The 27,244-nt window shown below is 38.0% G+C and overlaps 1 protein-coding gene across 7 annotated transcripts in view; it reads right to left on the reverse strand.

Moving 5' to 3' along the window:
• Positions 1-27,244, reverse strand: part of RPRD2 (regulation of nuclear pre-mRNA domain containing 2) — an 89,458-nt gene that overhangs the window by 12,142 nt on the left and 50,072 nt on the right. For 3 of the 7 annotated variants that reach the window (XM_080801195.1, XM_080801197.1, XM_080801200.1), the window contains exons 3-8: positions 15,545-15,645; positions 14,569-14,646; positions 13,229-13,281; positions 12,497-12,623; positions 10,122-10,297; positions 227-509 (exon numbers count right to left, since the gene is read on the reverse strand). In XM_080801195.1, the coding sequence (XP_080657321.1) occupies positions 227-509; positions 10,122-10,297; positions 12,497-12,623; positions 13,229-13,281; positions 14,569-14,646; positions 15,545-15,645 (818 nt within the window). Of the gene's footprint in view, positions 1-226; positions 510-10,121; positions 10,298-12,496; positions 12,624-13,228; positions 13,282-14,568; positions 14,698-15,544; positions 15,646-27,244 lie in introns of all 7 variants that reach the window. The other 4 variants (XM_080801196.1, XM_080801198.1, XM_080801201.1 and 1 more) reach the window with 2 other exon arrangements.

Genomic DNA, 27,244 nt, shown 5'->3' on the forward strand with positions numbered 1-27,244 from the left:
CACATGTTGTTTCCTGTCTTGCTAATTTTGGCCTGAATGGACCAAATCTTAAGGGATGATTCTTAGCCCGGGGGGCTTACCAAATCCTGAACCAGGATAATAATACCTTGTTGTTCTAATCTTATAAGGAATGAGCTATCTTTTAATACCAGCCTGTGATAGATTCATTGGTGGGAAAGCAAAATAGGTAAGGAACAAGTTGCCTATTAACCCCATAAGGACATACCAATGATTTTTGACCCATCATCTTCCACATCTGAGAGTTCCATGTCTTCTACATCACGATTATCTGTCACAGGCTCAGGTGTGGCAGATTTCTCACTCTCCATGGCTGGTGATTGGGATTCCTCACCTCCCATTCCCTGAAAAGGAGACTCAGAACCAGTTGGAGAAGGAGCATCCATGCTTGGGGAAGGGACTGGTGATTCTTCGGGATCAGGAAGGGTTGACTTCAATTGATCCAGCTTTTTCTTTAAATTGTTCACTCGATTAGCGAAGGTTTTATATGCCTAAAAGAGGAAAGGAAGAGTTATTCCTCTGAGAAAAGGAACAAGATGCTACCATTTTGACTTTGACCAGATTCCCTCATTATTATTAACTATATCCCTGGTACAAAACAACAACAATAAAAAATCACCCGTCAAACCTGGAACAGTTTCCAATCTCTGCTTTTTATACTCCCTAAATGAATATTACCATCCATGCAGTTGCCCAAGTTATCTGTACTTAATCCTCTTTTGCTCTCTTCTACCAATCTAACTGACCCAATATTTACTGAGGGCTTAAATGTGCTGGCCAATCTTCTAGGTACTGGAGATATGACAATGACTAAGAAGACAAAAAAAAATGAAATCCATAAATAAAGTTTAGCATATGAAGTCAAATAGTATGGATTTCTTTAAGAAATAAATTTGATTTTAGAACAGTTTTAGGTATAAAAAATTACTGTGCAGATTATACAGAGAGTTCCCAATTATCCCTTTTATTAACTTCAAACATTAGTATGATACATTTGTCACAATTAATGAGCAAATTTTGATAATTATTATTAACTGAAGTCCACATAGTTAAGGCAGACTTCTTCAGTTTTTATCTAATGTCCTTTTTTTATTCCAGGATCCCATGTGGGAAACCACAATACATTTATTTATTTATTTATAAAAAGATTTTATTTATCTATTTGATAGGCAGAGATCACAAGTAGGCAGAGAGGCAGGCAGAGAGAGAGAGGAAGGGATGCAGGCTCCCTGCCGAGCAGAGAGCCTGATGCGGGGCTTGATCCCAGGACCCCGGGATCATGACCCGAGCCGAAGGCAGAGGCTTTAACCCATTGAGCCACTCAGGCATCCCAACCACAGTACATTTAATAGTCATGTCTTCTTAGGCCTCTCTTATTTGTGAGGTGGTTAGATTTTCCTTGTTCTTCATGACCTTGACGGTACCAGTCAGGTATTTTATAGACTGTCCCTCAAGTCTGAGATTTGCCTGATGTTTTTCTCATGATCAGACTGGGGTTAAAGGTGTTTGGGAGGAAGACCAAGGAGGTAAAGCACTACTGTCATCATGTCACATCAAGGGTACACATAATCAGTATGACATACCACTGTTGGTGCTAGCCTTCATTGCTCAGCTTAAATCCTATTGATCTGATTATCTTAATGTTCATGCCTTAAAACAGTGTGTCTTTTTCTTTTGGTTAAGAGTCTTAGATCATTAGATTGCAAAATCATTTTGGGTGTTTGGGTGGTCAAACAAGAAACATTTTAAAAAAGGAATGGGACAGAAAAAAATATACTAGAGTTGAGCTTTTGCTTCTGGATATACCTGAGTAGCTTGCAGTAGAGCAATGCTCCCACCAAGAACAACTAGGAAAGCCAGATATATACACATACATACTTGAACACACACGCACTCACGCACACATGTTTCAGTGTGCTAGGAGTGCTGAGGCAACCAAAACTTAAGTGGCAAGTCCTACACCAGGGGGAAACCATAAGGAAAGAAAGCTAAGCTGACATTCTGCAGTTGCTTTTTTTTTCAGGATTCTGCTGACTTGGGAGAGCCAGGTAAGAATTTGATAATTTAGGTAAAAGGACAAGGCAGAGGGCCACTACTACATATGAAGAAAAAGCACAGCTTTTTAACAGTCTTGCTGGTCTACAGAGATAGAAATTAGAGATTCGAAAGGCCAAGATTCTGGTGAAATAGGCTCAACCATATGTTATTTTAGCTCTTCAAGATATTTCCTGAATTCTGAAGAAGAGGGAATTAAGAAGCCAAGCAGGAAGCTTCTGAAAAGAGTAGTTTAACACAGGCTTAGGTGTTAAGGAGACAAGAATTAGAATTCAAATCATTCAGGGGAAGAGGGCCATAGTGATCACTCCAGCCTCTCAGTGGGAAAACTCTACACCCTAGAAGCTGGGAAGAACCAGAGGGAGACAGAGTCATGCCCAAACTGCAATTCAGCCCAAGTCAGCTCAGTTTAACCTCTGATTAACATGATCAGCTCTCATAATATCTGCAAACCCTAGCAAGGCAAAGGGTTTATTCTGTCTGTAGGAAGAGAAATCATCCAGAGACTCTATAACACTTTCATACATAATGTTGGCACTCGGTACAAAATTAGCCAGCATGCCAAGAAATAGGACCAACTGACCTAAAAGAAAAAAGACATCAGAAACAGACTTATAACGGGTGAAGCCAGTATTGGAATTATCTGACAAAACCCAAACAGTTATGTTTCACATGTTCAAGAAAATAGAGAAAAATCCCTTCATGAACACTTTGGTACAATAATCATTAGAGGAAGCTAAAAATAAAGACTTGGTAGCCTAGAGTAAGATGATGGAGCCAAAAATGGGTTGAGGAAAATATGAGGAAGGCATTGCATGGGATGCTGAAGTAAGATACGAGAAAGCCCAGAGGTGGTAAGGAGGGATGGATGTGATGGGAATCTGCCTACACAGAGGATCTTTTTTTAAAGATTTTATTTATTTATCTGAGAGAGTGTGTGTGTGTGAGCATGAGCAGAGGGGAGGGATCGAGGGAGAGGGAGCCCAATGCAGGGCTTGATCCCAGAACCCCGAGATCATGACCTGAGCCAAAGGCAGATGCTTAACTGACTGAGCCACCCAGGCTCCCCTAAACACAGGGATTGATCAAGTAAGTGACTATATTGAAAATAAGGGGGACAAGGTTTTGCACTGTTAGAAAAAGCAATTACAAACAGGAAAACAGAGAAAACTAGCATGAATACTGTGGTGCTGGATTAGGATTGGAGAGAACAGATAAAGAAATTAATATAGATGTACATGTGTGTGTACAGACAGGATAAGTATGTAAACATACATCTATTTCCTAGCTCTGTACACTGATATGGTTTAGCAGCTGTGATATCCCGACATCAATGAGTACACCTAATACTCAGATGGTTTCTTTTTTTTCTTTTTAAAGACTTTATTTATTTCTTTGAGAGAGAGAGAGACAGCAAGAGAGAGCACAAGCGGGGAAGAGGCAGAAGGAGAAGCAGGACTTCCCACTGATCAGGGAGTCTGGTGTGGGGCTTTATCCCAGGACCCTGAGATCAAGACCTGAGCCGAAGACAGACACTTAATTGACTTAGCCACCCAGGGCCCCATTCAGATGGTTTCTAAATGATTTTTCACTAAAAGAACCTTTCACTTTAGTTCTCTAAAAGGAACTCAGGCTCCTTGGAGAAATGACTGGCAGAACAGTGCAAGATGAGATGGAACACCTTATTCCAGAAGTAACAAAATGCTCTGAAAATGATAGGGACTTGTAAAAGAACACAGAAAGCAGCCTGAAAAGAGATCCCACTGGCCAAATCTGGGACAATTTGAGCATCACAATAATTACTGGTAGTAATTAATTAAAACATAGAATAAAAAGACTCTATGGGTCCATACTTATTTAAATAAATGAATAAATTGAAAGTTTTATGATGAGTAAGTTATTCACAACGTTTCAAAAAACCTCCTCACAAAACACTTACTAATTACTCTATTACCTTCTTAGGTTTGTGGTAATAAAGTACCACAACTTGGGAGGCTTAAAAACAACAGAAATGTATTATCTCCTAATTCTGGTGGCTAGAAGTCTAAAATCAAGGTGTCAGCAGGGCTATCCTTCTTTGTCTTTTCCTCACTTTGGTGGTAGCCATCAACCCTTTGTGTTCCTTGGCTTGTAGCCACATCAATAAAATATCTGTTTTGGTTGTCACATGATGTTCTCCCTGTGTGTCTGGCTGTATCCAAATTTCCCTCTTCTTATAACAACGTAAGTTATATTGTATAACATTCACCATAATGACCTCAGCTTAATTTGATTACATCTGCAAACACCCTATTTCCACGTAAGGCCACATTCATGTGTACCAGGAATTGGGATTCCAACATCTTTTTGGGATACACAATTCAATCCATAGTAATTACCAAGTGAAAACTTTTCAATGGACAAGGCTGGAAGATACTACATCTATAAGATATCAAAAGGAATAGAACAGGTAGTGGAAGACATCAAACTTGTGTGATAAATGAAAAAATGGAAAGAGAAGAAGACAATCAATTCTGTGATATCCCTACTAAAGACACATAACCTAAATCTGATCACAAAAATCATCACATAAATCCAAACTGGGGGACACTGTACAAAATATTTTGACTTATAATCTTTTTTTTCCCTTATAATCTTTAAACATATTTAAAACATGAAAATCAAGGAAAAGACTGAAGAATTGTTTTAGATCCAAGGAAAATAAAGAGAAATGCAATAAATGGAACCTGTTATTCTGGACAGAATCTTCTGCTATAAAAACTGGTCAATCGGAACAGGGTTTAAGTATTATATAATAATAGTACATAAATGTATGAATTATTTTTGGATTAAATGGCTATACTTTATGGTTGTGAAGGAGAATATAACAGTCTGGCAGAAAAACATACATGAAAATATTTGGGGGTGACAGGACATCACCAATTTATTTTCAAATGATTCACGGAAAAAATGTCTTCATAATGTACTTATGGTGTTTAAAAGTTTGAGAACGTGTCAACATTTTAAAAAGAATGAAAAGCTGAAAGACAGGAAAAGATGAAGAAAAAAGATCAACAGAATTTTACCAGAAAATCAAATTCTTTGTAAAAAGAAATCAGGGGAAGGGAAGGGAAAAAAATCAAATGGCGATTCTAGAACTGAAAAATAAGCAAATTAAATTGGTGGGTTTAACAACAGATAAGGTTCAGCAGAAGAGAGAATTAATGAATTAGAAGACTGGTTAATAGAAAATATCTAGAAGGAAGCACTGAGAGAAAAAGGATGGAAAATACAAAAAGGAACATAAAAAGGAACTTAGTGATGAGATCTAATATGTGTTTTTATAGAGTTCCAGGAGAGGAGAGAGAATGGAAAAGAAATAAAACCTGAACAGATAACAGTTGAAAATTTTCCAAAATTTGTGAAAAACATCAAGCAATTTGTTATGGGGTATGACCCTCCAGAGTCATAGGTCCAAGTCCTAACTCTAAACACCTCAGAATGTGACAAGGTTTTACAGAGGTAATCAAGTTAAAATGAGGTCATTAGGGTGGGCCCTGAGCCAAAATGACTAGTATCCTTAGAGAAAGGGGAAATCTCGACACAGACACATACTGAGAAAAGACAATGTGAAGACATATCGATATCGAAAATGGCCACCACAAGTCAAACTATGAAGCCAGGAATAGAACCTTCCCTCACAACCCTCAGAAAGAATAAAGTATGCGGGGATGCCTGGGAGGCTCAGTCAGTTAGGTATCTGACTTCAGCTCGGTCATAATCTTGAGGTCCTTGGACTGAGCCCCACATTGGGCTCCTGGCTCAGCAGGAAATCTGCTTGTCCCTCTCCCTCTGCCCCTCCCCCAACTCATGCATGTCCTCTCTCTCTTTCTCAAAAAAAAAAAAAAAAGTCAACCATGCTATCACTTTGGTCTCAGACTTTTGGCTTCTAAAATTATGAGAGAAACAACAAATTAATGTTTAAACCACCCAGTCTGAGAAACTTTGTTACAGCAGCCCCAGTAAACTAATATATCATTGATTCAAAAAGTTCTACAAACCCCAAACCAGATATGAAGAAGACCATGTTAGACACATCGCTGCATAACTATCAAAAACCAAAGACAGAGAAGCACACGTGGCTCAGCAGAAGAAAGAATATTTGAACTTGAAGACTGGAAGTATAAATTCGCCAAAAATTAGTCCAGAGGGAAAAAAGAATGAATAAAACAGCAGAAATCTAAGACCACCTGGGATATGTAACTAAAATCCTCAAAGGAGAAGACAGAGAATGGAAGAGAAGAAATATTTTAAAAGATAAAGGTAAAGGGGCACCTGGGTGGCTCAGTTGGTTGAGCAACTGCCTTCGGCTCAGGTCATGATCCTGGAGTCCTGGGATCGAGTCCCGCATCAGGCTCCCTGCTCAGCAGGGAGTCTGCTTCTCCCTCTGACCCTCCCCATTCTCATGCTCTCTCTCCCTCTCTCATTCTCTCTCTCTCTCTCACAAAAAAATAAATAAAAATCTTAAAAAAAAAAAAAGGTAAAGGTAAATATTTCCCAAAATTAATTAAAGATATCAGACCACAGATACAAAATGCTCAGTGAACCCCCAAGCAGGATAACTACAAAGAATACATCTAGGCACAGTTAACTTCTCATTATAAGGGAAGCCAGAGAGATAGACACTTTTTTTTTTTTTGAGATTGACACTTTTTAGGTAATAAAAGAAAAAAAAATTTTAAGATTGTATTTAGTTATTTGACAGAGAGAGACAGAGAGAGAGAGTGAGCACACAAGCAGGAGGAGAGAGAGAGTGGCAGGCAGAGGGAGAGGGAGAACCAGGCTCCCCACTGAGCAGGAAGCCTGATACAGGACTCAATCCTAGGACCCTGGGATCATGACCTGGGCCGAAAGCAGACACTTAGCTGACTAAGCCACCCACCCATTCTCCATCCTGTTCTCCTGATTCTAAAATGCAAACGTGATCACATCATTAGCAAAATTAAAATCCTACAACTGCTTCTCACTGCTTTCAGGGTAAAATTCCAAGACCAATTCTAGTGAACACACACCTTCCAGAATCTTGTTCCTAAGTAACACTCTAGTTATATTTACCACCTTCCACATACATGCCCAGCAATGAGAAACTACTCTCAGGTCCACCAATTTTGCCATACTCTTATGTTTGCATGCTTTCAACTATGCTCTTCAGAGAATATGGGCTTTTCATTTAGCTAATTACTGCAATTTCAGAGTTTAGGTCCTTTGAGAGATTTTTCTCTGTACCTTCCATCCCCACTCCAAAATTAATTAAAGCACCTATTCAATCCATTCACATAGCATCCTACAGTTACCTCTATTATAGCATGTGTCATACAGAACTTCAATTACGTGTACTCAACAAATGCTTGCTGAATAAATCTCTCCCAGCCATTTGTTGAAGATCCTCTAAAGTAGACTAAATGATTTCCTACATAAGATCACAGCTCAGTATTAAAAAATTATTAAATGGTCCTTTGGGTCAAAATGGTGAACTGACCACTCCTATTCACTGTCTCTCCCTCCTGGGACTCCTATAAAGTGAATAGTTAAAAACAACAACAAACAAACAAAGGTATAAACAATTAACTAGAAGTATACCTGGAAAAAACATTTCTACAAAATTTAGAAGACAAAAAGAGAACAAAAGAGTAATAAAGAAGGGATAAGGCAGGGGGGGGAAATGAGGTTAGGGCTATGCAGAAGGGGAGAAGTATCTTGGGAAAGGAGCTGATCGCAGATCTGACTTGCAGAATCCCTGAGCAGTTTTCATCTAGGACATGATGACTACAGAAGGGTGGAGTGAGAAGAGGGTTTGAAATCAATATAATTAATTAAAAGTGTGACTACCAAACACTCAACACCACCTCCCTTGCAATCTCCACAGTTGGTAGCCAAGGTACTATTCTTTGGGCAAAAAAATGTGACTTCTCTAAAAAGTTTAAATATTTTGGCAAAAGACTCCAGCCTTCTAACACTTAGCGCTCCTCCTGCCCTGAACAGCCAGTTCCTCAACTACATAGACTTTACTAAACCCAAGAGTAAATAATCCCTATCTATGTACCAGGAATGTCTCAATTTTTTCATACCTCATTCTTAAATATGAATGGACAGAGATACCAACTGATTTTTGATGAAAGCCTTTTCATAAGAGAAAGACCAAGAAAACTAGAGAGGAAAAAAAAACTCAAGATCTTTCAGAAAGCAGAATAAAAAGATCAAGATTGAGAAAATAGAAGAGAAAGAAATTATTCCACAACTGAAGAACACCAATCTTTAGACTGAAAGAGCCCTCCAAGTAACCCATAAGGAATGAAAAATAAAACCTTGTATGTTGATACATCATTGTAAAAATTACAGACATTATGGATGAAGTCCATAAAAGCTCCCAGGCAGAAAAAAAAAAAGTTCCTACAAATGATCTTGCAAAGACTTCACGTCAAAAACACTAAAGACAAGAAGTAATGCCTTTTAAGCTGTAAGGGAAAATGATTTTCAACCAGACAAACTATGAAAGTAAATGTGAAAACAGTGTAAAGATATTTTGAGATCTAAGGACTCAGAAAATTCATCTCTCAGAAGCCCCCTATTTTTGGAAATTAACCAAGGATATGCTCCACCAAAACATGCGAGAAAACCAAAAAAAGGAGATAAAGAAATCTGTAAAACAGAGTGCTCAATTCAGAGTATCAGTAAAAGGTAGTCCTCGAATGAGATCCAGACATTTCAAACTGGAGCAGGAGATTGAAAGTTCAGCTAGGGAGATTTCTGGGGAAAATGTGATTTCAGATATTCGACATGACAGAGAATTTAGAAAGTGAAAAAAAAGGCTATGAGAAAGCAAACAATCCAAAAAAATTCTAGGAAAAAATCAGAAAGTCTCTAATATTACCATACCTACTAGATCATATGGTGAAAAATGTTTACAGAGCTTTACTGTAATCTTTGTTTATTAACTTTCAGCCTTTAGAGCAAGGAAGTAACATTTAATTGGTTACAGAGTAGAATGTAAATATTCTCCACCTTGACAAAGTGAAAGTACAGTTTACTGAAGATGGGAAACTGAAGAGATAAATGAGAACCAATGGGAAAGGAGAGGGATGTTAATAACCTCATTTTACATAGTGAAGAGTCTAGAGTTAGCAGTCAAAAAATACTGAATACAGTACTACCATGTATGAAGATCAACAGATTTAAAACAGTTAGAAGGAGGAAGGGAGTGGAATGTAAGTTAAATCCTCATATGTCATACCAAGAAGTTAGTAGATATTTCTTAATAGGATAAATCAAGAAGGAACAATATAAGCATATTATTCAGAAAACATGGAAGGCAAAAGCCAAAAAAAAAACAAAAAACAAAAACAAAAAAACAAAAAAACACCTAAATGAGTTAAAAGGGATTGCGTCTAGGAAGTGGGACTGGTGGGATCTACTCTCATCTACTTTTATGACCATACACAGCGATTAAAGCTATTAAAAAAAAAAATTTCAAGGTGCCTGGGCAGCTCAGTCACATAAGTGTCCTGCTTAAGATTCTCTCTCTCTTTCTTCCCCTGCTCCCCCCCAGTTTCTCGTCTATAAAAATAAACAAATAAATAAAAATATAAAAACTTCAGTATAACACAGGCAGTTTCTTTCAGAGGCCACTAGTAACAGAATTTTCATAACAGAATGTTTCCATCTAGTTTTCTGGTAAAACAATAAAGTATGTATACTTCTGCCCAATTTTTAAATCCTGTAACAGTAATTAGGCACATGCCCTTTGAAATGCTAAAACATAAAGCTTTAGTAAAGCTTAATGGTCAGGGTATCTGTGAGCTTTAGTGTCAAAAAAAGCCAGGTCTTAGTTTAGACTCCTCCACTTGCTGGCTTTATTAACTTATACAAGGCTACTGACCTTCTTCAAAACTAATTTCTTCATCCATGCACTGGAGGTAATAATGTTTACCCTCATAGAGTTAGAGAACTCATATAAACAGTCATGATTTACAGTAAGCAATCAATATAAGACAGCTTTAATTATTACTTACATTGGCCACCACTTTTACTTCTTTGTACTGTGCTTCATAGAAAATTCCAGCATTTTCCAGTGCTTCTGTTAGTGAGGGCCCATTTTTCACCTGCTTATCTAATCCATTCACAAATTCCTCCAGTTTGGAACTTGCCTCTTCAAATTCTTTGGAGAACTTCTTTCCACCTGTCTTATCTAAAATAACAGAAGTATTCATTTAAGGATAAAACAGAAAATATAAAAAATTCCATCTTTTGAAGAAAACCCCTTTTACATAATCTGTGAAATCTGTTCTTGCTGCCTTAGTCACAGTATCACCTTAAAGGAGATTTTACAAGTCACAAAATCCACAAAACAGATTAAGATAATTCATGTGAATCTGCTAGAATGTAGTCAAGAGTGTATCATGAGGACACCTATAATTAAAGTAAACAAAAGAAAGTTCAACTAAAAGAAACTCTGTTGATTGCTTCTCCTCACAAACTGGATGCTGAGCTGCTAATTAGAAGTAACAGGATGAGGCTCAATTCTGTTCACTTAGATTCAATGCAGAATGTGAGAAAATGGAGGTTCAGAAAAGTAAAGTGACCTCTGTATGTATCATATGAAAAATTATTCTTTCCTATCTGAAGAAGATCCCTGATAAGAGTACAAACCATGAACTGTTTTCTTCAGCAACTGTGATATTACAAACTGTTACTTACTCTTCTTCTTCTTTTTTTTTTTTTTTTTAAGATTTTATTTATTTATTTGAGAGAGAGACAGTGAGAGAGAGCATGAGTAAGGAGAAGCTCAGAGGGAGAAGCAGACTCCCTGTGGAGCTGGGAGCCCGATGCAGGACTCGATCCTGGGACTCCGGGATCATGACCTGAGCCGAAGGCAGTCATCCAACTAACTGAGGCACCCAGGCGTACTATTACTTACTCTTCTAAGTGTACATCTTTCCCAGTGACTACTGGAATACAGCTTCAGATATGGGTACAAATTTTGGCTTTGCTAAAATTTTTTTTTTTTTTAAGATTTTATTTATTTATTTGACAGACAGAGATCACAAGTAGGCAGAGAGGCAGGCAGAGAGAGAGGAGGAAGCAGGCTCCCCGCAGAGCAGAGAGCCTGATGTGGGGCTCAATCCCAGGACCCTGGGATCATGACCTGAGCCGAAGGCAGAGGCTTTAACCCACTGAGCCACCCAGGCACCCCTTTGCTAAAATTTGTATCAGCTGTGTAACTTGCTTGGTAAGCTACTCATCTCCTTATGAAGAAGTCTCAATTTCTCATGTACAAAATGCAGGTTTTTAATAAGCTGGGTTGTTGTGAGGATTAAATTAGGTAACAATGGTTAAATTTAAAGTACAGTGCAAGAACAAAACAGGTGCCCAAATGAACAGCTGATAGCCATTTATTCATGATTTCAAAAATATTTATCAAATGCCTATTATGTAGCAGGCATTGCTCTAGGTGCTAGGATACAGCAATAAACAAATAAGGATAATTTCTACCTTCATGAGATTTACATTCTAACAATTTATTAATATAATTATGATTTTTAATTTATAATCTAAGGAAAAGAGAGCAACTAGATTTTATGAGGCATTACAGTGACCTTATTAAAGAACATACCCAAACCACATTATCACACATGTGAAATACACTGTCTATATATAATCCCAATATATCAAGAAAGCACTAGAAATGAGAAAAAGGACAGAATTTGTTTTAATTACATTATAGATTTTTAAATTATTTTTTTCCTCCTGCTTCATTGAGATACAATCAACATATAACACTGTGTAAGTTTAAGATATGCAATGTGAAAGACAAGAATTTACTTATGAAACTTTTTTTCTAAGATTGTATTTAGTTACTTGACAGAGAGACAGACACAGTGAGAGAGGGACCACAAGAAGGGGAAGTGGGAGAGGGAGAGGGAGAAGCAGGCTTCCTGCCAAGCGGGGAGTCCCATGTGGGGCTTGATCCCAGCACCCTGGGATCATGACCTGAGCCAAAAGTGCCCCAGAGAATCTTAGGTTTTAGAGAGCAGTTGTGGCACTTCTGGTCTTCCAAGTGGTGATTTCATGCATATAAATTTCATGGGGTGCCTGGGTGGCTCAGTCATTAAGTGTCTGCTTTCAGCTCAGGTCGTGATCCCAGGGTCCTGAGATCAGGCCCCATGTCAGTCTCCCCGCTTGGTGGGAAGCCTGCTTCTCCCTCTCCCAATCCCCTTGTTTGTATTCCCTCTCTCGCTGTCAAATAGATAAATAAAACATTTAAAAATAAATAAATAAATATAAATAAAACCTAAGGTTCTCTTTATGGGAGAAGCCAGTCTGATGACTTAAAAATGATGGATCTGGGAAGAAAATCTGAGTTACTCTATTTAAAAAGAAGTATTACCTTTTAAACATTTCAGAGTTTCTGTGCTGCACACATCCACCCTCATGGTTGACAGCTGTTTTTCCTTCAATTCTATCTGATCTTCTGAGCGCTTGTACAGCAACAGCTCTTCAATGAGGGCCTGGGACTGAACACAGACCAGAGTTACATTTTATTTATGAAATAATTCACTTACTCTCCCTTCCCCCATTAACATAAAACATGTCCAAAATCTAACAACACTAATAAGAAAGAAACCCTTTGCAATTCTTTATAATAGGGGATATCACTATCAATTTTCATGCCAAAACCGTATTTTTAGTTACATACTTTAAAATGTCCTTTCCTTAGTTAGTCAAAGCTAATTAAACATATAAGGTTAAGACTAAGACAAAGGTCCACTTATTCTTTAAATTTTAATTAGATAAATATAATCTTATTACATTAACTGTAAGCAAATTCTAATTTAGTAGAGCTTCACAGTAGAATGAACCCCTTGTTGGGGGGGAGGTTTCAATACAGAACTTGGCTCTTATAGATATTCTGGAAGAAGGTTAATTCTTCCATTAGGGGAACATATAAGACTCCAAGTAATCTGATCCCAACCTGGATTCTTTTAGAACCATTTAAATATGTTCAAAATATAATTTATATACAATTGAATAAAAATAAATCTTACTGGACTATATACGGAGAACTGTAGCAAAAGGGGTGAATAAAGCTTTCGCATATTAAACTTATTCTAGAACTTACTCGAAATTCTGCAACTATCTTAGACTTGAGAGCAGCTTTTGGATTCACGGATGCTGTTGAATTAAACAGAAGGTCATTAAGAATAGAGACACAAAAAGTCAACTAACATTCATGCAATTTTTCAGCATTTCAGTTAAGGGTTTACACTTTGAACATATGTCAAATATGCACATTTAAAGAATAATATAATTCTTAGAACAAATATTCCTAGAATATGAAATTTAAACACTCCCAAGTGTGGCCAATATAAAAATATACTATTTAGATAGGTCTAACCTACTTACCTCCAACAGACCCTTTAAGTCATAAAGTCCTAGAATTATTGATTTGGAGATACTGAGATACATGGAGTACCTTTTTTTCTGAGTTTAAGAGGATCTCAATACCTCAAATTAAGAGTGTTCAGGAGCAGGACATCCAATTTTTCCTGAGCACTGGCTGAAGAAAATTACTGATAAACATCAACTCTATTCCTACGATTTAGCTCTGGATTTCTTTTTCTGCTGACTCAATTCACAGCAAAAAGAGGCAGGAAAAGTTCTAAGTACATTACCACTGTGGTTCAACTTTGGCTGAAATGATGACTCTTGCTGTTCCTACGCATGCAACTTATGACCAAAAGGATGTCACAGGACTCCCTTAATCATGATGGATATCACATGCTTGCTGGAGTAAAACCATCCCAAGTGTCTTGTTTTACCTCCCAATTCTCACTGTCTTCTACCTTGTTCCCCTCCACACCTTCAAGTCTTTCTCAATATTCCTCAGTTTGGCCCACAGCAGCCTATCACATGCAGTATTCCACTCCCTTGATCTCATGCTGGGTAAACATGATAAACATAAAAGGAGCTCCCGTTAGAGAATGAACTTCTGGCCAGGATTTGAGGCCCATGTCTAATCTGGCAGAGTGCATCCCCAAATCGAAGGATTTCATGGCTCCCAAAGAAATGCTTCTTAATGCCTAGTCTCCTCTTCAGCTCTGTTGTTTAATGTCAGCTGCCTCTAACTTCTTTCAACCTAAGAGTTACCTGGGCACTATCAAGCATTTTTTTTCTTCTTTCACTCCCCCAACTACTCTTGAATCTTCACTCATTTAAACCCTTTTTCTGCATTTCCTTTGTTTAAAAGTAGGGATTTTTTTGTTTGGTTTTGTTTTTATTTTTTTTAAAGAAGTAACTCCATGATGGCTTGTTTAGTATAAGTCACTGGGTCACTCTCCCAGGCCTGGAAAACACAGGCTTCCCCATGGTTTATGCCAGGTACGATGTCAAATGGTCTACATTTTCTTCTGCTCCAAAAACAGGAGGTAATTTTATATTAGTTGAGATTTTGTTCCTTACTTTGTGATTTCTTCCACTGCTTATTCGGTTGTTTGTTCAGATTTTCTTTCAGCTGCTTCTGAGTTTTGAAAGTGGTACCTGGAAAACATTTCAGTTTTTGCAATCTGGCATTATGGGAAGCTGTTCTGTCTGTCCACTTCAGTGTCAAAGTTGTAGCATTGAAAAAAGGCAATCCGAGACTGTGTGTTGTTTCTTTCTCTCTCTTTCATTTTTATTAAAAAAAAAAAAAAAAAATACCCACCAGATCTAAGAAGCTGTCAAATAAACATGATTTCGATAATCAATAAAATTACTGATTTTAAGAACAGGGAAAGAAGCTTAAAAATATCAGTTAACACATTCAAATGAAGAATTTAACAGCTTCTTAGAAGATGCTATTTTTAAAGCAAATTTCTAGTCAAATAATGGTCATGGTATCAGATATCATCACCAACTTTCATTTAATGACTCAACTGCATGCCTCTAATACATAAGAAATAAATAACTTTTTAAAAAAAGGTACACAACTAACTGCAAATCTAAATCAAAACAAAGACTAAAGAATCCCAACATATGCTTAATATCAAATAATTTAGTAGAAACTGAAACCCCATTAAAAAATTATCCAACTGTAAGAGGATAGGGCAGTAATTATTAAACATACAAAAAAAGAATAGTTTAAAACACTCAAAATAAAACAAAGGCAGGAAAATAATCAGATAGCCATTATCACTTAACATGCTTGACTTTCTCTAGTCAATACGACAAAATCCAACCCTCTCCAAAACAATTCTATTTAAATTTTAATTCAGATTTTCACAACCTTAAAATTCAGATCTCTAACCCAGACTTTTAAAAATATTTAATTTTAAATAAATAGGACGCAATCCAGAACTTTATTTTCATTATTAAGCAACAGGACCAGATCTGTAAAATATCTCTAATTTTAAAGACTCAAGGACTCAATTTTTTCTTTTAGGAGAAAAAACACACTTACTCAAAGCATCTCTCAATGCCATAATCATTTCTTCTGGGTACACATTTCTATCCTCCCAGATTTTGAAGATTCGTTCTATAGACTTAGAGACAGATGGATCCCTGAAGACAAAGAAAAAGTGACACAGACATATAAAAATGTTAATTTATATCTCAAACTAGAAATCTGAAAATAAAGTCAAAAAAATTATTTTCCAAATGTCTTCTGATGTTCAAGACTTTTTTTTTCTACACTGTATCTAATAGGACTAAAATCTTCTTTCTTTTAATATGACTGAAATCTTAAATGTTACTTAAAAAAAAATTTTTTTTAAAGATTTTACTTATTTGGGGTGCCTGGGTGGCTCAGTGGGTTAAAGCCTCTGCCTTCGGCTCAGGTCAGGATCCCGGGGTCTTGGGATCGTGTCCCACATCGGGCTCTCTGCTCAGCCTGCTTCCTCCTCTCTCTCTGCCTGCCTCTCTGCCTACTTGTGATCTCTGTCTGTCAAATAAATAAAATCTTAAAAAAAAAAAAAGATTTTACTTATTTATTTGACAGAAAGCAGGAGAGAGAGCAAGAGGAAGCACAAGCAGGGGAAGCAGCAGAGGGAGAGGGAGAAGCAGGCTCCCTACTGAGCAAGGAGCCCAATGTGTGGCTCAATCCCAAGACTACAGGATCATGACCTAAGCTGAAGGTAGACGCTTTACCAACTGAGTCACCCAGACACCTCTTTAAAATTCTTTAAATTTTTAAAAATTAAAATGCATTTGACACACTTTATTATTATTTTAACTGAAGTATAGTTAACACATTAAAATCTTAAATATTCTGAGATGCCTGGGTGGCTCAGTCAGTTAAGCATCCGACTCTTGGTTTCAGCTCAGGTCATGATCTCAGGGTTGTGAGATGGAGCCCTGTGTTGGGATTAGCATGGCGTCTGCTTGAGATGCTCTTCTCTGCCCCTCCCCAGCTTGTGCACACATGTGTGCAAAAGTGCTTATGACTCAAAACCACCCCTTTTCTCCGGAGTCCCAGTCTAACTGCCAGACCACATGGTACTACAGACATAGGCATACTGGTTAATGTCAGCTCTGATTTTCTAATATGTCCATTGTTGCTGGTGCAGTTTTTATTTGGTCAAGAATATAACTGTTTTATTAAAAAACGACCTTTTGGGGGCATCTGGGTGGCTAGGGTTAAGCATCTGACCTGGTTCAGGTCATGACCCCAGGGTCCTGGGATCAAGCATCAGGCTCCCTGCTCAGAGTGGAGTCTGCTTCTCTCTCTCCCTCTGTCCTAACTGCACCCCCTCCACCGGCTCGCACGCTCTCATGTTCTTTCTCAAATAAATACAATCTTAAAAAACAAACAAACAAACAACCCCTTGGAAATGATCATTGGCCATCTGGCCAGAAGTCAAATCAAGTATCTGTAACTGTCTTTCTTTCCAACTAGACTGCAGAGCTTCTTCGCAGCAGAGATAGCTTATTTACTGTTGTTTCTTTGGTACCTACAAAGTGCTCACTAAATAGTAACTGAATAAATGACAACTGGATTTTGGTATTGTCAAACCAAATTATTTGCTATGAGTCCTCAAGTAAAATATGCTGGAAAAACAGCAACTGCTAAGAGAACATATAATTAAGACTAGGGTATAATATAGTAAAAGTAGCCCTAGATGGAGAAAGAATGAACTAAAACCTAGAGGTTTTAGTTGTGTTTCAGTAAGAGTCTTTTGGGGGCCAGGTTTCTTCATTTGTTTTTGTGTTGCTGTTCTTTTCTTAAGATTTTATTTCTTAAGTAATCTCTATACCCATCATGGGGCTCAAATTCAAACCCGAGATCAAGAGTCATAAGCTCTACCAACTGAGCCAGCCAGGTTCCCCTAGACTTCTTCATTTATAAAAATGATTTTACTACATAATTTGTTAGCTCTAAAATTCTTAACAGATTTGTTCCTTATTTATACAAACACAGAACTCTCAAACTTCTACAATTCAACCATCTCTCATATTTAGGAACTCTCTGAAAATAAAATTAAAATAAAATCCAGAATAGCAGTTTTACTTACCTTGTTATTCTAGGTCTCTATTTTATCCATTACTGATCACAATATCAATTCTAAAGAATGTATAATTCAGCCACATATAACATAAAAAATTAATTATAAATTTTGTTGTTGACTTATATGTAACAAACAATTGGTTGACCTTGTAGAAGTGCTAAGATATTCAACAGATGTTTCCTTTACTAGCATCCCCTACCTCTGCATTTAAAACAGCAGGGGTATTAACAATTATTTCAAAGCATAAAGCTGATGAAGAGTACAGGAGGAGGTGCCCAGGTGTCACAGTTAAAACAAACAGCACTAAACAGCATACTCTTGTGCCTCACTCAGGGGAATATCTTTTCTTTATCAAGAAGGCGCCTTTATCAAGGGGCACCTGGGTGGCTCAGTGGGTTGAGCCTCTGCCTTTGGCTCAGGTCATGATCTCAGGGTCCTGGGATCCAGCCCCACCTTGGGCTCTCTGCTCAGCGGGGAGCCTGCTTCCCCCTCTCTCTGCCTGCCTCTCTGCCTATGTGTGACCTCTCTCTGTCAAATAAATAAATAAATAAAATAATAAATAAATAATTTATTTTTGGTTAAAAAAAAAAGATCTTATTTCTGGGATGTCGTGTGCTATGTCTTATAGGTTCTTAGTAAATATTTGCTAACTGAATGGAAGACTAAATAATAGGTCAACTTAAGGAAATAGTCAACACTTAAAAAACCTTGGAGCTCAAATTGGACAGATTTTATCTCCAAAAACTTCCTATTCTGTGTCTCCTAAATGATCCCCATTTACACAACTTTTCTTTTTTATTTGCCTATAACAAATATCTTCCCTAGTGTGTTACTCGTCTTTAATTTTAAGGTGTCTTCTACAATGCGCAAGTCTAATTTTGATGCCATTAAATTCTAAGGTACTTTGTTTCTCTGCTGGAGCTCCCTGCCCCCACCACCTTTTTTTTAAGAGAGAGAGGAGGGCAGGAGGGGGAAGAAAGAGAGGGAGAGAGAGAATCTTTTTTTTTTTTTATAATTTTTTTTTGAAGATTTTATTTATTTATTTGACAGACAGAGATCACAAGTAGGCAGAGAGGCAGGCAGAGAGAGAGGAAGGGAAGCAGGCTCCCCTGCTGAGCAGAGAGCCCAATGCAGGACTCGATCCCAGGACCCCGGGATCATGACCTGAGCCGAAGGCAGAGGCCCAACCCACTGAGCCACCCAGGCGCCCGGGAGAGAGAGAATCTTAAGCTGGCTCCACACTGATCATGGAGCCTGACTTGGAGCTCGATCTCACAACTGTGAGATCATGACCTGAGCTGAAATCAAGAGTCAGATGCTCACCAACTGAGCCACCCAGGTGCCCTCTAAAAGAGCTTTTAATCCTTACAGTCATAAAAATATTTGTTTCTAACATTCTGGAAGTTTTGTTTTAGAGCGCCTAGGTGGCTCAGCTGGTTAAGCAACTGCCTTCGGCTCAGGTCATAATCCCAGAATCCCGGTATCGAGTCCCACATGCAGCTCCTAGCTCCATGGGGAGTCTGCTTCTCCCTCTGACCTTCTCCCCTCTCATGCTCTCTCTCACTGTCTCTCTCTCAAATAAATAAATAAAATCTTTTAAAAAAAAGTTTTGTTTTATACAGTAAGGTAATTCACTTGGAATACACCTGTGGATATGGTATAGAAAAACATTTAGCAGGTACATTTTTTCTGGATGGAAAGTGTATGTCCCAGACTCACTTACTGAAGAGTTCATCTTTCCTCCAATGATTTGTAACGCAACTTCTATCATTTACAAAGGTCCCATATATATGGGTCCCTTTCTGGGCTTTCTCTGTTCCTCAAATCTGTCCTTATACTGCTATCACATTCTTTTATAATTATAATTGAAGTATCAAGATTTATTATTTGACTTGCTGTTTATCAACAGTCTTGACTACTCCTAGACACTGACTTTTCTATATGAATTTTATTTATTTGAGAGAGGGAGAGAATGAGAACGAGCAAGGGGAGGAGCAGAGGGAGAGGGAGAAGCAGACTCCTGGCTGAGCAGAGAGCCAGACGTGGGGCTCAATTCTACGACACCAGGATCATGACCTGAGCCGAAGGGAGACGCTTAACCAACTGAGCCATCCAGGGACCCCCTATGTGAATTTCAGAATCAGTATAACAAGTTTCTTAAAATGTCCTATTGGGATTTTTATTAAAGTGTACTGTATTTACATGCTGATTATCATTTTTTCTAATAGTTTGTAATTTTCTCCAGAAAGGTCTTAATATGCTTTTATTCTAGATACTTCACATAGCTTTTGTTGTTACTGTTAATAATACCAGTTCTTCTATTATACTTTTTTATTTTTTATTTTTTTAACTTTTTATTTTTTTTTAAGATTTTATTGATTTATTTGACAGAGAGAGAGCACAAGCAGAAGGAGCAGCAGGCAGAGGGAGAAGCAGGCTCCCCACCAAGCAGGGAGCCCGATGTGGGGCTCGATCCCAGGACCCTGAGATCATGACCTAAGCCGAAGGCAGAGGCTTAACCCACTGAGCCACCCAGGCGCCCCCTATTATACTTTTTTAAAAAAGATATTTATTTGACAGAAAGAGAGATCACAAGAAGACAGAGAGGCAGACAGAGAGAAGGGGGGAAGCAGGATCCCTGCTCAGCAGAGAGACCGATGTGGGGCTCAATCCCAGGATCCTGAGATCATGACCTGAGCTGAAGGCAGAGGCTTAACCCACTGAGCCACACAGGCACCCCTCTATTACACTTTTTGACTGGTTATTTCTGATGTATTGAAATGCTATTGATTCCTAGATGTTGATCTGTACCCAGCAACCCTGCTAAATCCTCTTAAGTCTGTGAATTCTCTTGGATTTCCTATGAAGATGACTGCAAAATCTCCACATATCTTTTTATCCTTATATGATCCTAGTGATTACATTCTATAGTTCTTCAACAACTACAAATTAGAATTTACAAATTAAGGCAAATACCATTCATACTGACATTAAAGGGAAAAAGGATATTTTGTTGAAACAAATTACAACATGAGCATGATAATGTATACATTGTTTTTAATTTATCAACCCCATAATTCAATTATTTCACCTTACTATTCAATTATTTCACCATTTTTCTCCATTGAAACTACTGGAAATACTTTCCACAGTCACTTGATGCAAACAATTATGTATATATCAAAGCTATCTTTAATCTGTTCTCATTAGCTTCTCATAAAATAGTATCATCTTATGCCAAAATGCAATCACAACAAAACCCCCAAGAAACAAAGGGGAAAAAATGCAATCACAAACACATTAACACAGCCACTGAAAACCAGTTGCAAAACTGTTAGTATAAGATAATAATACAGATGATATTAAATATTACACTAAATAATTCAATTACTTCCCAACTATTATAAAATAAAATTTTAAATTTTATTTCTCTTAAACTAAGATCATTTAAACTACATCCATGGACCCACCTAAGAATACCCAGGACCTGTACTTAAAGACATGCTGCTTTGCAACACTCCACAGTATCTCCCTCCCATCCAGTCTTCAGTCATCCATTGTACAGGCATTTACCAATCACCTAGGAAGTGCCTGGCATTATGCTGTGAGCAGAAGCTCAAAGTCAGGGGAGCAGAAACTGGTGATAAGCAGGACCTGTATCAATTACAATGTGGAATGTTAGCTACCAGGATGGAAGAGACAAGGTATAATGGTAGCAAAGAGTAAAAATTCCTTAATTCAGACTGAAACAAAGAAGCCAGGAAGGGAAACTTTCTTGATAATGAATCTCAAAAAAGGGATAGAGTAAGCAAAATCTTACAGAACTTATTCCGTAAGTGGGCATACTATACCACTCTATGGTTTATTATACAATTTGTACTTACAGGCTGCCAATTCAATTTCCAAAAGGAACCAACTTCTTCTATTTACTCAATACTGCAATTTATCTTTTTTTTTTTTTTAAAGATTTTTATTTAAAGATTTTATTTTATTTAAAATTTCTCTCGGTCAGAGAGAGAGCACAAGCAGGGGGAGCAGCAGGCAGAGCAGGCAAAGGGAGAAGCAGCCTCCCCACTGAGCAGGGAGCCCAATATGGACTAGATCCCAGGACCCTGGGATCATGACCTGAGCTGAAGGCAGACACTTAACTGACTAAGCCACCCAGGCACCCCAATATTTTGTGAGATTTCTTTTTGTTGTTGTATGTAACTGAAATTCATTAATATTCTTTGCTATCTAGTTATCCCAATATACCACAACACATACATTTTCCTGCAGAAAACCATCTGGATTGTTTCCAAATTTTTATTACCAAGAACAATGTTACTATAAAAATTCTCTGCCATTGATTTTGCAGTTTCTCAGGAGTTTCTCAGGAGTAAAAGCCTCGGGATGAAACCCAAAGGTCATAGTGTGTACATAACAAACTTTTCAAAATGAGGTTATTTTATACCAATCAACCCTTAAACCAACAGTATACGAGAGCTTCCACTGTGCCACAGTTGTGTACATGTTGGTATTGGTGGACTTTAAAATGTCTGCCCTATGCCTCTCAGCTCTAAACCCACACTTCTTTGTGGTTGGTACAAGAGCCAGACTGCAAGCTCTATTTCCTTTTGGCTCAGTGTTAGTATCTGCCAATAGAGGCCCCTAGAGACACACTGACAGGCTGGGAGAAGTGGTGGGATTCTTTCGGTGTTCAGTTCTCAAACGGATCAGCACATGGGCTTCCTGGCAGGGTCTGAGCACAGCGGCATGTTGCCGCTCTTGCAGACAGTGGCGAGTGCTCCGCAGCCAGTCTCTGCCACTACAGGGGCAGGTAGCACATTCTTGCAGCAATCCACTCTTTCCTCAGATCTGAGTCTCAGGTGGGAGGAGGGAAGGGTTCGCTTTTCACCCTTCTGGCAGGGCCAGAGGTAGTAGCTGCTTTCAGCACACACTATCCCATTACACCTTAGAGTTCTCTTATTCCTTCTAGCAGTAGTTAGCTACATTTTACCTACTTAACAATTCTCTACATTAAATTTTCCTTATTTAAATTACTGGTGTGTGGTTCCCCCACTTGACTGGAACTTGGCTTACACTGTATGTAAGGATTAAGGATATACATATCTCAGCAGTCCGAAGACCATATGATGTGATATCACACCACACTGAATGCAGAAGCAGACAAGAGAATTTAACTGTACACCGTTACTACCAGATATTAAAGAGATCTGCAAAAAATGCAAAATACCAGCTCTTAATGAGCTCTTCTCATTAAATTTTTTTTTAAAGATTTATTTATTTGAGAGAGAGAGATAGAACACAAGTGGGATGGGCAGAGGGAGAGGAAGAGAATCTCAAGCAGACTCCATACTATGTGTGGAGCCCATGCAGGGCTCAATCCCATGACTGTGAGATCACCACCTGGGCTAAAACCAACAGTCTGACACTTAACTGAGTGTGCCACCCAGGCACCCCTCATTAAAATTTTTAAAAAGTTTTTATTTATTTATTTATTTGAGGGTTGGAGGAAGGGCAGAGGGAGAGGGAGAGAGAGAATCTTAAGCAGGCTGCTCGCCCACCACAGAGCCCAACTGGGGCACAATTTCACAACCCTAAGATCATGATCTAAGCTAAAATCAAGAGTCAAATGCTTAACCAAATGAGCCACCCTGCTGCTCCAATTATTTGTTGATTGCTTTAAAGGTGATTAATAGGGGCACCTGGGTGGCTCAGTGGGTTAAAGCCTTTGCCTTCGGCTCAGGTCATGATCCCAGGGTCCTGGGACCAAGCCCCCATATCAGGCTCTCTGCTCAGCAGGGAGCTTTCTTCCCGTCTCTCTGCCTGCCTCTCTGCCTACTTGTGATCTCTGTCTGTCAAATAAATAAATAAAAAATAAAATCTTTAAAGGTGATCAATACTTAAACAATTTGTTTTAATTTCAAAGACGGTAAGTGCCAGGTAAAACCTAGAAGGTTTTTTTTTTTTTGTCTTTTTCTTATTATTTTGTTATTCTTTGTATATTCTGGATATGAACCCTTTGTTGACTGCACAGCAGATATCTTCTCCCACTCTGTGGTTTTTCTTTTCATTCTTTATGGTGTCTTTCAATAAACAGAAGGTCTTTTTTTAAAAATATTTTATTTATTTGACAGACAGAGATCACAAGTAGGCAGAGAGGCAGGCAGAGAGAGAGGGGGAAGCAGGCTCCCTGCGGAGCAGAGAGCCTGATGCAGGGCTCAATCCCAGTGCCCTGGGATCATGACCTGAGCCGAAGGCAGAGACTTTAACCCACTGAGCCACCCAGGTGCCACAGAAGGTCTTTGTTTTAAAGTAGTCGAATTTAGGGCCATCTGGGTGGCTCGGTGGTTGAGTGTCTGCCTTTAGCTCAGGTCATGGTCCTAGGGTCCTGAGTTCCAGCCTCACGTCAGGTTCCCAGCTCAGCAAGGAGACTGCTTGTTCCTCTGCCTCTGCCTCTCCTGTTTGTGCTCTGTCTCTCTCTAACTCTCTCTCAAATGAATAAATAAAATCTTTTTTTTTTAAATAAAGATTTTATTTCTTTATTTGACAGACATAGATCACAAGTAGGCAGAGAGGCAGGCAGAGAGAGAGAGGGGAGGAAGCAGGCTCCCCGCTGAGCAGAGAGCCCGATGCGGGGCTCGATCCCAGGACCCTGGGATCATGACCTGAGCCGAAGGCAGAGGCTTTAACCCACTGAGCCACCCAGGCGCCCCAAATAAATAAAAATCTTAAAAAAAAATAAAGTAGGCGAAAAAAAAAAAAGTAGGCGAATTTATCAATCTTTTGAGGTAAGGTCATGATACTCTCCTTCAAAAGTATTTATAGTTCTTTTTTTTTTCCTTTAAGTCCTTTTTTTTTTTTTTTTAAAGTACGCTCCACGCCCAGCATGGAGCCCAACACAGGGCTTGAACTCACAACCCTGAAAACAGGACGTGAGCCAAGAACAAAAGTCAGATGTTTAACTGACTGAACCACCCAGGCGCCCCTAGTTCTTCTGTATTTAAGTCCTTAATGTGCAACTAATTTTTACGTATGGTATGAATGAAATCTAATTTTATATATATAGATATATATGAAATCTAATTTTATACAAATATATATAAATAGCCAATTGCTGGAGCAATAGTTAGTTCCTTTTCCACTACCCATATATAGTTTCATACATGGATCTAGAATACACATACATTGGTCTGCACTTTGTATTATGTTCTACCATTTTCTTTGGCTATCTCGGGCTAATATCAGACTGTTTTATTTATTACAGCTTTATAAAGTTTGAAATCTGGTAGAGCCAGTTCTTCCACCTTGTTATTTTTCAACAATTTCTGGCTTTCTCTTTTTGGGGAGGGGAAGGAGAACTCCCTGCACTTCCACATAAAATTCAGAGCAATCTGTAAAAAGGGGGAGGGTACCTTTACTGAGATCTTAAGACTGAGCTGGATTACCTGCTGGCTCAGTCGGTGAAGCATGTGACTCCTGATCTCAGGGTTGTTGAGTTTGAGACCGATCCTGGATGCAGACATAACTTAAAAAGTAAAAAAAGGAAAAAAAAAAGACTGCACTAGATTTATAAATCAATTTGGGAAGAATTAACATTGTTAAATACCAAGTCTTCCCTATCCACAAATACCTTATTTAGATTTTTTACAGTGTTTCTCAATTATGTTTTATAATTTTCTCCATAGACATCTTACACAACTTTTGTTAAAGATTTTTTTCTACACACAGTCGATCCTCATTAATCTCAATCCTGGATTCCCTGTTTGTCAATTCACCTACTTACTAAAATTTATTTAGCAAGTTTTGCTTTTTCAGTAATTCTTAAACACATACAGAATGGGGGCGCCTGGGTGGCTCAGTAGGTTAAGCCTCTGCCTTTGGCTCGGGTCATGATCTCAGGGTCCTGGGATAGAGCCCCGCGTCGGGCTCTCTGCTCAGCGCGGAGCCTGCTTCCCCCTCTCTCTCTGCCTGCCTTTCTGCCTACTTGTGATCTCTCTCTCTCAAATAAATAAAATCTTTAAAAAAAAAAAACACATACAGAATGGCAAAACTTTAGGTTGGTTACTGGCATATTCTCAGATGAGGTCAAACAAGGTGATGTTCTGCCTCTTGTTTCAGCTATCATACTAGAACCAGTATCCTCTTTATCGTCCATTTAGTGCTATATTTCTTTGCATCGTTGTGCTTGAGTGAAGATTTTGGTGTTTAAAATGGCCCCCAAGCATAGTGCTGAATTCTTCTGTCTAGACTTCCTAAGCACAAGGAGGCTGCAATGCGCCTTACATAGAAAACACATGTATTACATAAACTTTGTTCAAGCATTGTAGTGCTGTTAGCCATGAATTCAATGTTAATCAATCAAAAATATATTAATATATATATTAAATAAGGTATCTCTATACAGAAACCTACATTAAATAGGTTATGTACTGATCAGTTGATAAAAATATTGTGACCAGGGTGCTTGCAGGAACCTAACCCTGTATTTGCCCCAGGAGCAATGATTCAGTATTCACTAATTCATTGTTCATGGCAACCTCATGGAACATAATTACTATGAATAATAAGAATCAACTATATCTCTTTTCCCCCACACCTCCCTACTATAAAGAGTTAACTTTTTTTATTTTAATTTGCTAACTTTGTTTCTGGTATACAGCTAAAATAATTAATTTTATTATTATTGATTTGGGTCCAATAACCCTGCTAATCATATCATCTGCAATTAATGACAATTTTGTTTTTTTTTCTTTTCCCAATCCTTTCACTTATACACTTTGCTCTCTCCCTTCTGCCTTAATGTTCTGGCTAGGAACTGCAGGATGAAGTTGACAGAAATGTTGATATTGGGCATTACCTGTGTTTTGTTTCTCGTACATAGCATGTTTGCTATAGATTTTTATTTTTGGAAGATATAGGTTACTAGACTGGAGACTCCTTTCTACTCCTGGTTTGGTTTATAATGAATGGATTTTTTTACTTACTTTTTCTGCACCTTTTAAGATCATCATACAATTTTTCTCGTTTTATTTTTAAGCATAGTGAATTAGATGAATTTATTCTCCATACTAAACCATGCTTCCATTCCTGGGATAAACCCCACTACGATGTACTATATTCTTTATGTTCCACTAGCTCAGGTTCCTCAGGAATAAGATTAGTTTGTAATTTTCTTTCCTCATATTTCGTAGTTAAACTTTGGCGTCAAGGTTATGCTAGTCTCATTTATAACCTGGGGAGCATTCTTTTTCTTTTCTCTGAACAAGTGTAAGATTGGAATATTATTTCCTCCTTCAATATTTGGTGAACTTGCTGGTGAAGCATCTAGGTCCAGGATTTTTTTCCCCCCCTCACTGAACTTTGTTTTAATGGGTCACAAAATTCTGTGACAGGTTTTTTGGTCAGACTGCTTCCACTAAAAAGTACTGATTTTGAAAACTAGTGACTTAAAACTGCCACACATACAACAAATGGTCTATAAAATATTCTCCTTTCATTCTGAAGCTTTTATGATGCACTGTTACCATTAACCGGTCCTTTTTCTTTTGTCTTGTCCTTTAGCTTTTATTATCATATAAAGTAATAGTTTAAATTTAACAGACTATTTTTTAGAGGCATTAACCAGTCTTTTATTCAAAAAAATTTTTTTA

This window comes from Martes martes (genome assembly GCF_963455335.1).
Source record: "Martes martes genome assembly, chromosome: 4".
Taxonomy (NCBI): domain Eukaryota; kingdom Metazoa; phylum Chordata; class Mammalia; order Carnivora; family Mustelidae; genus Martes; species Martes martes.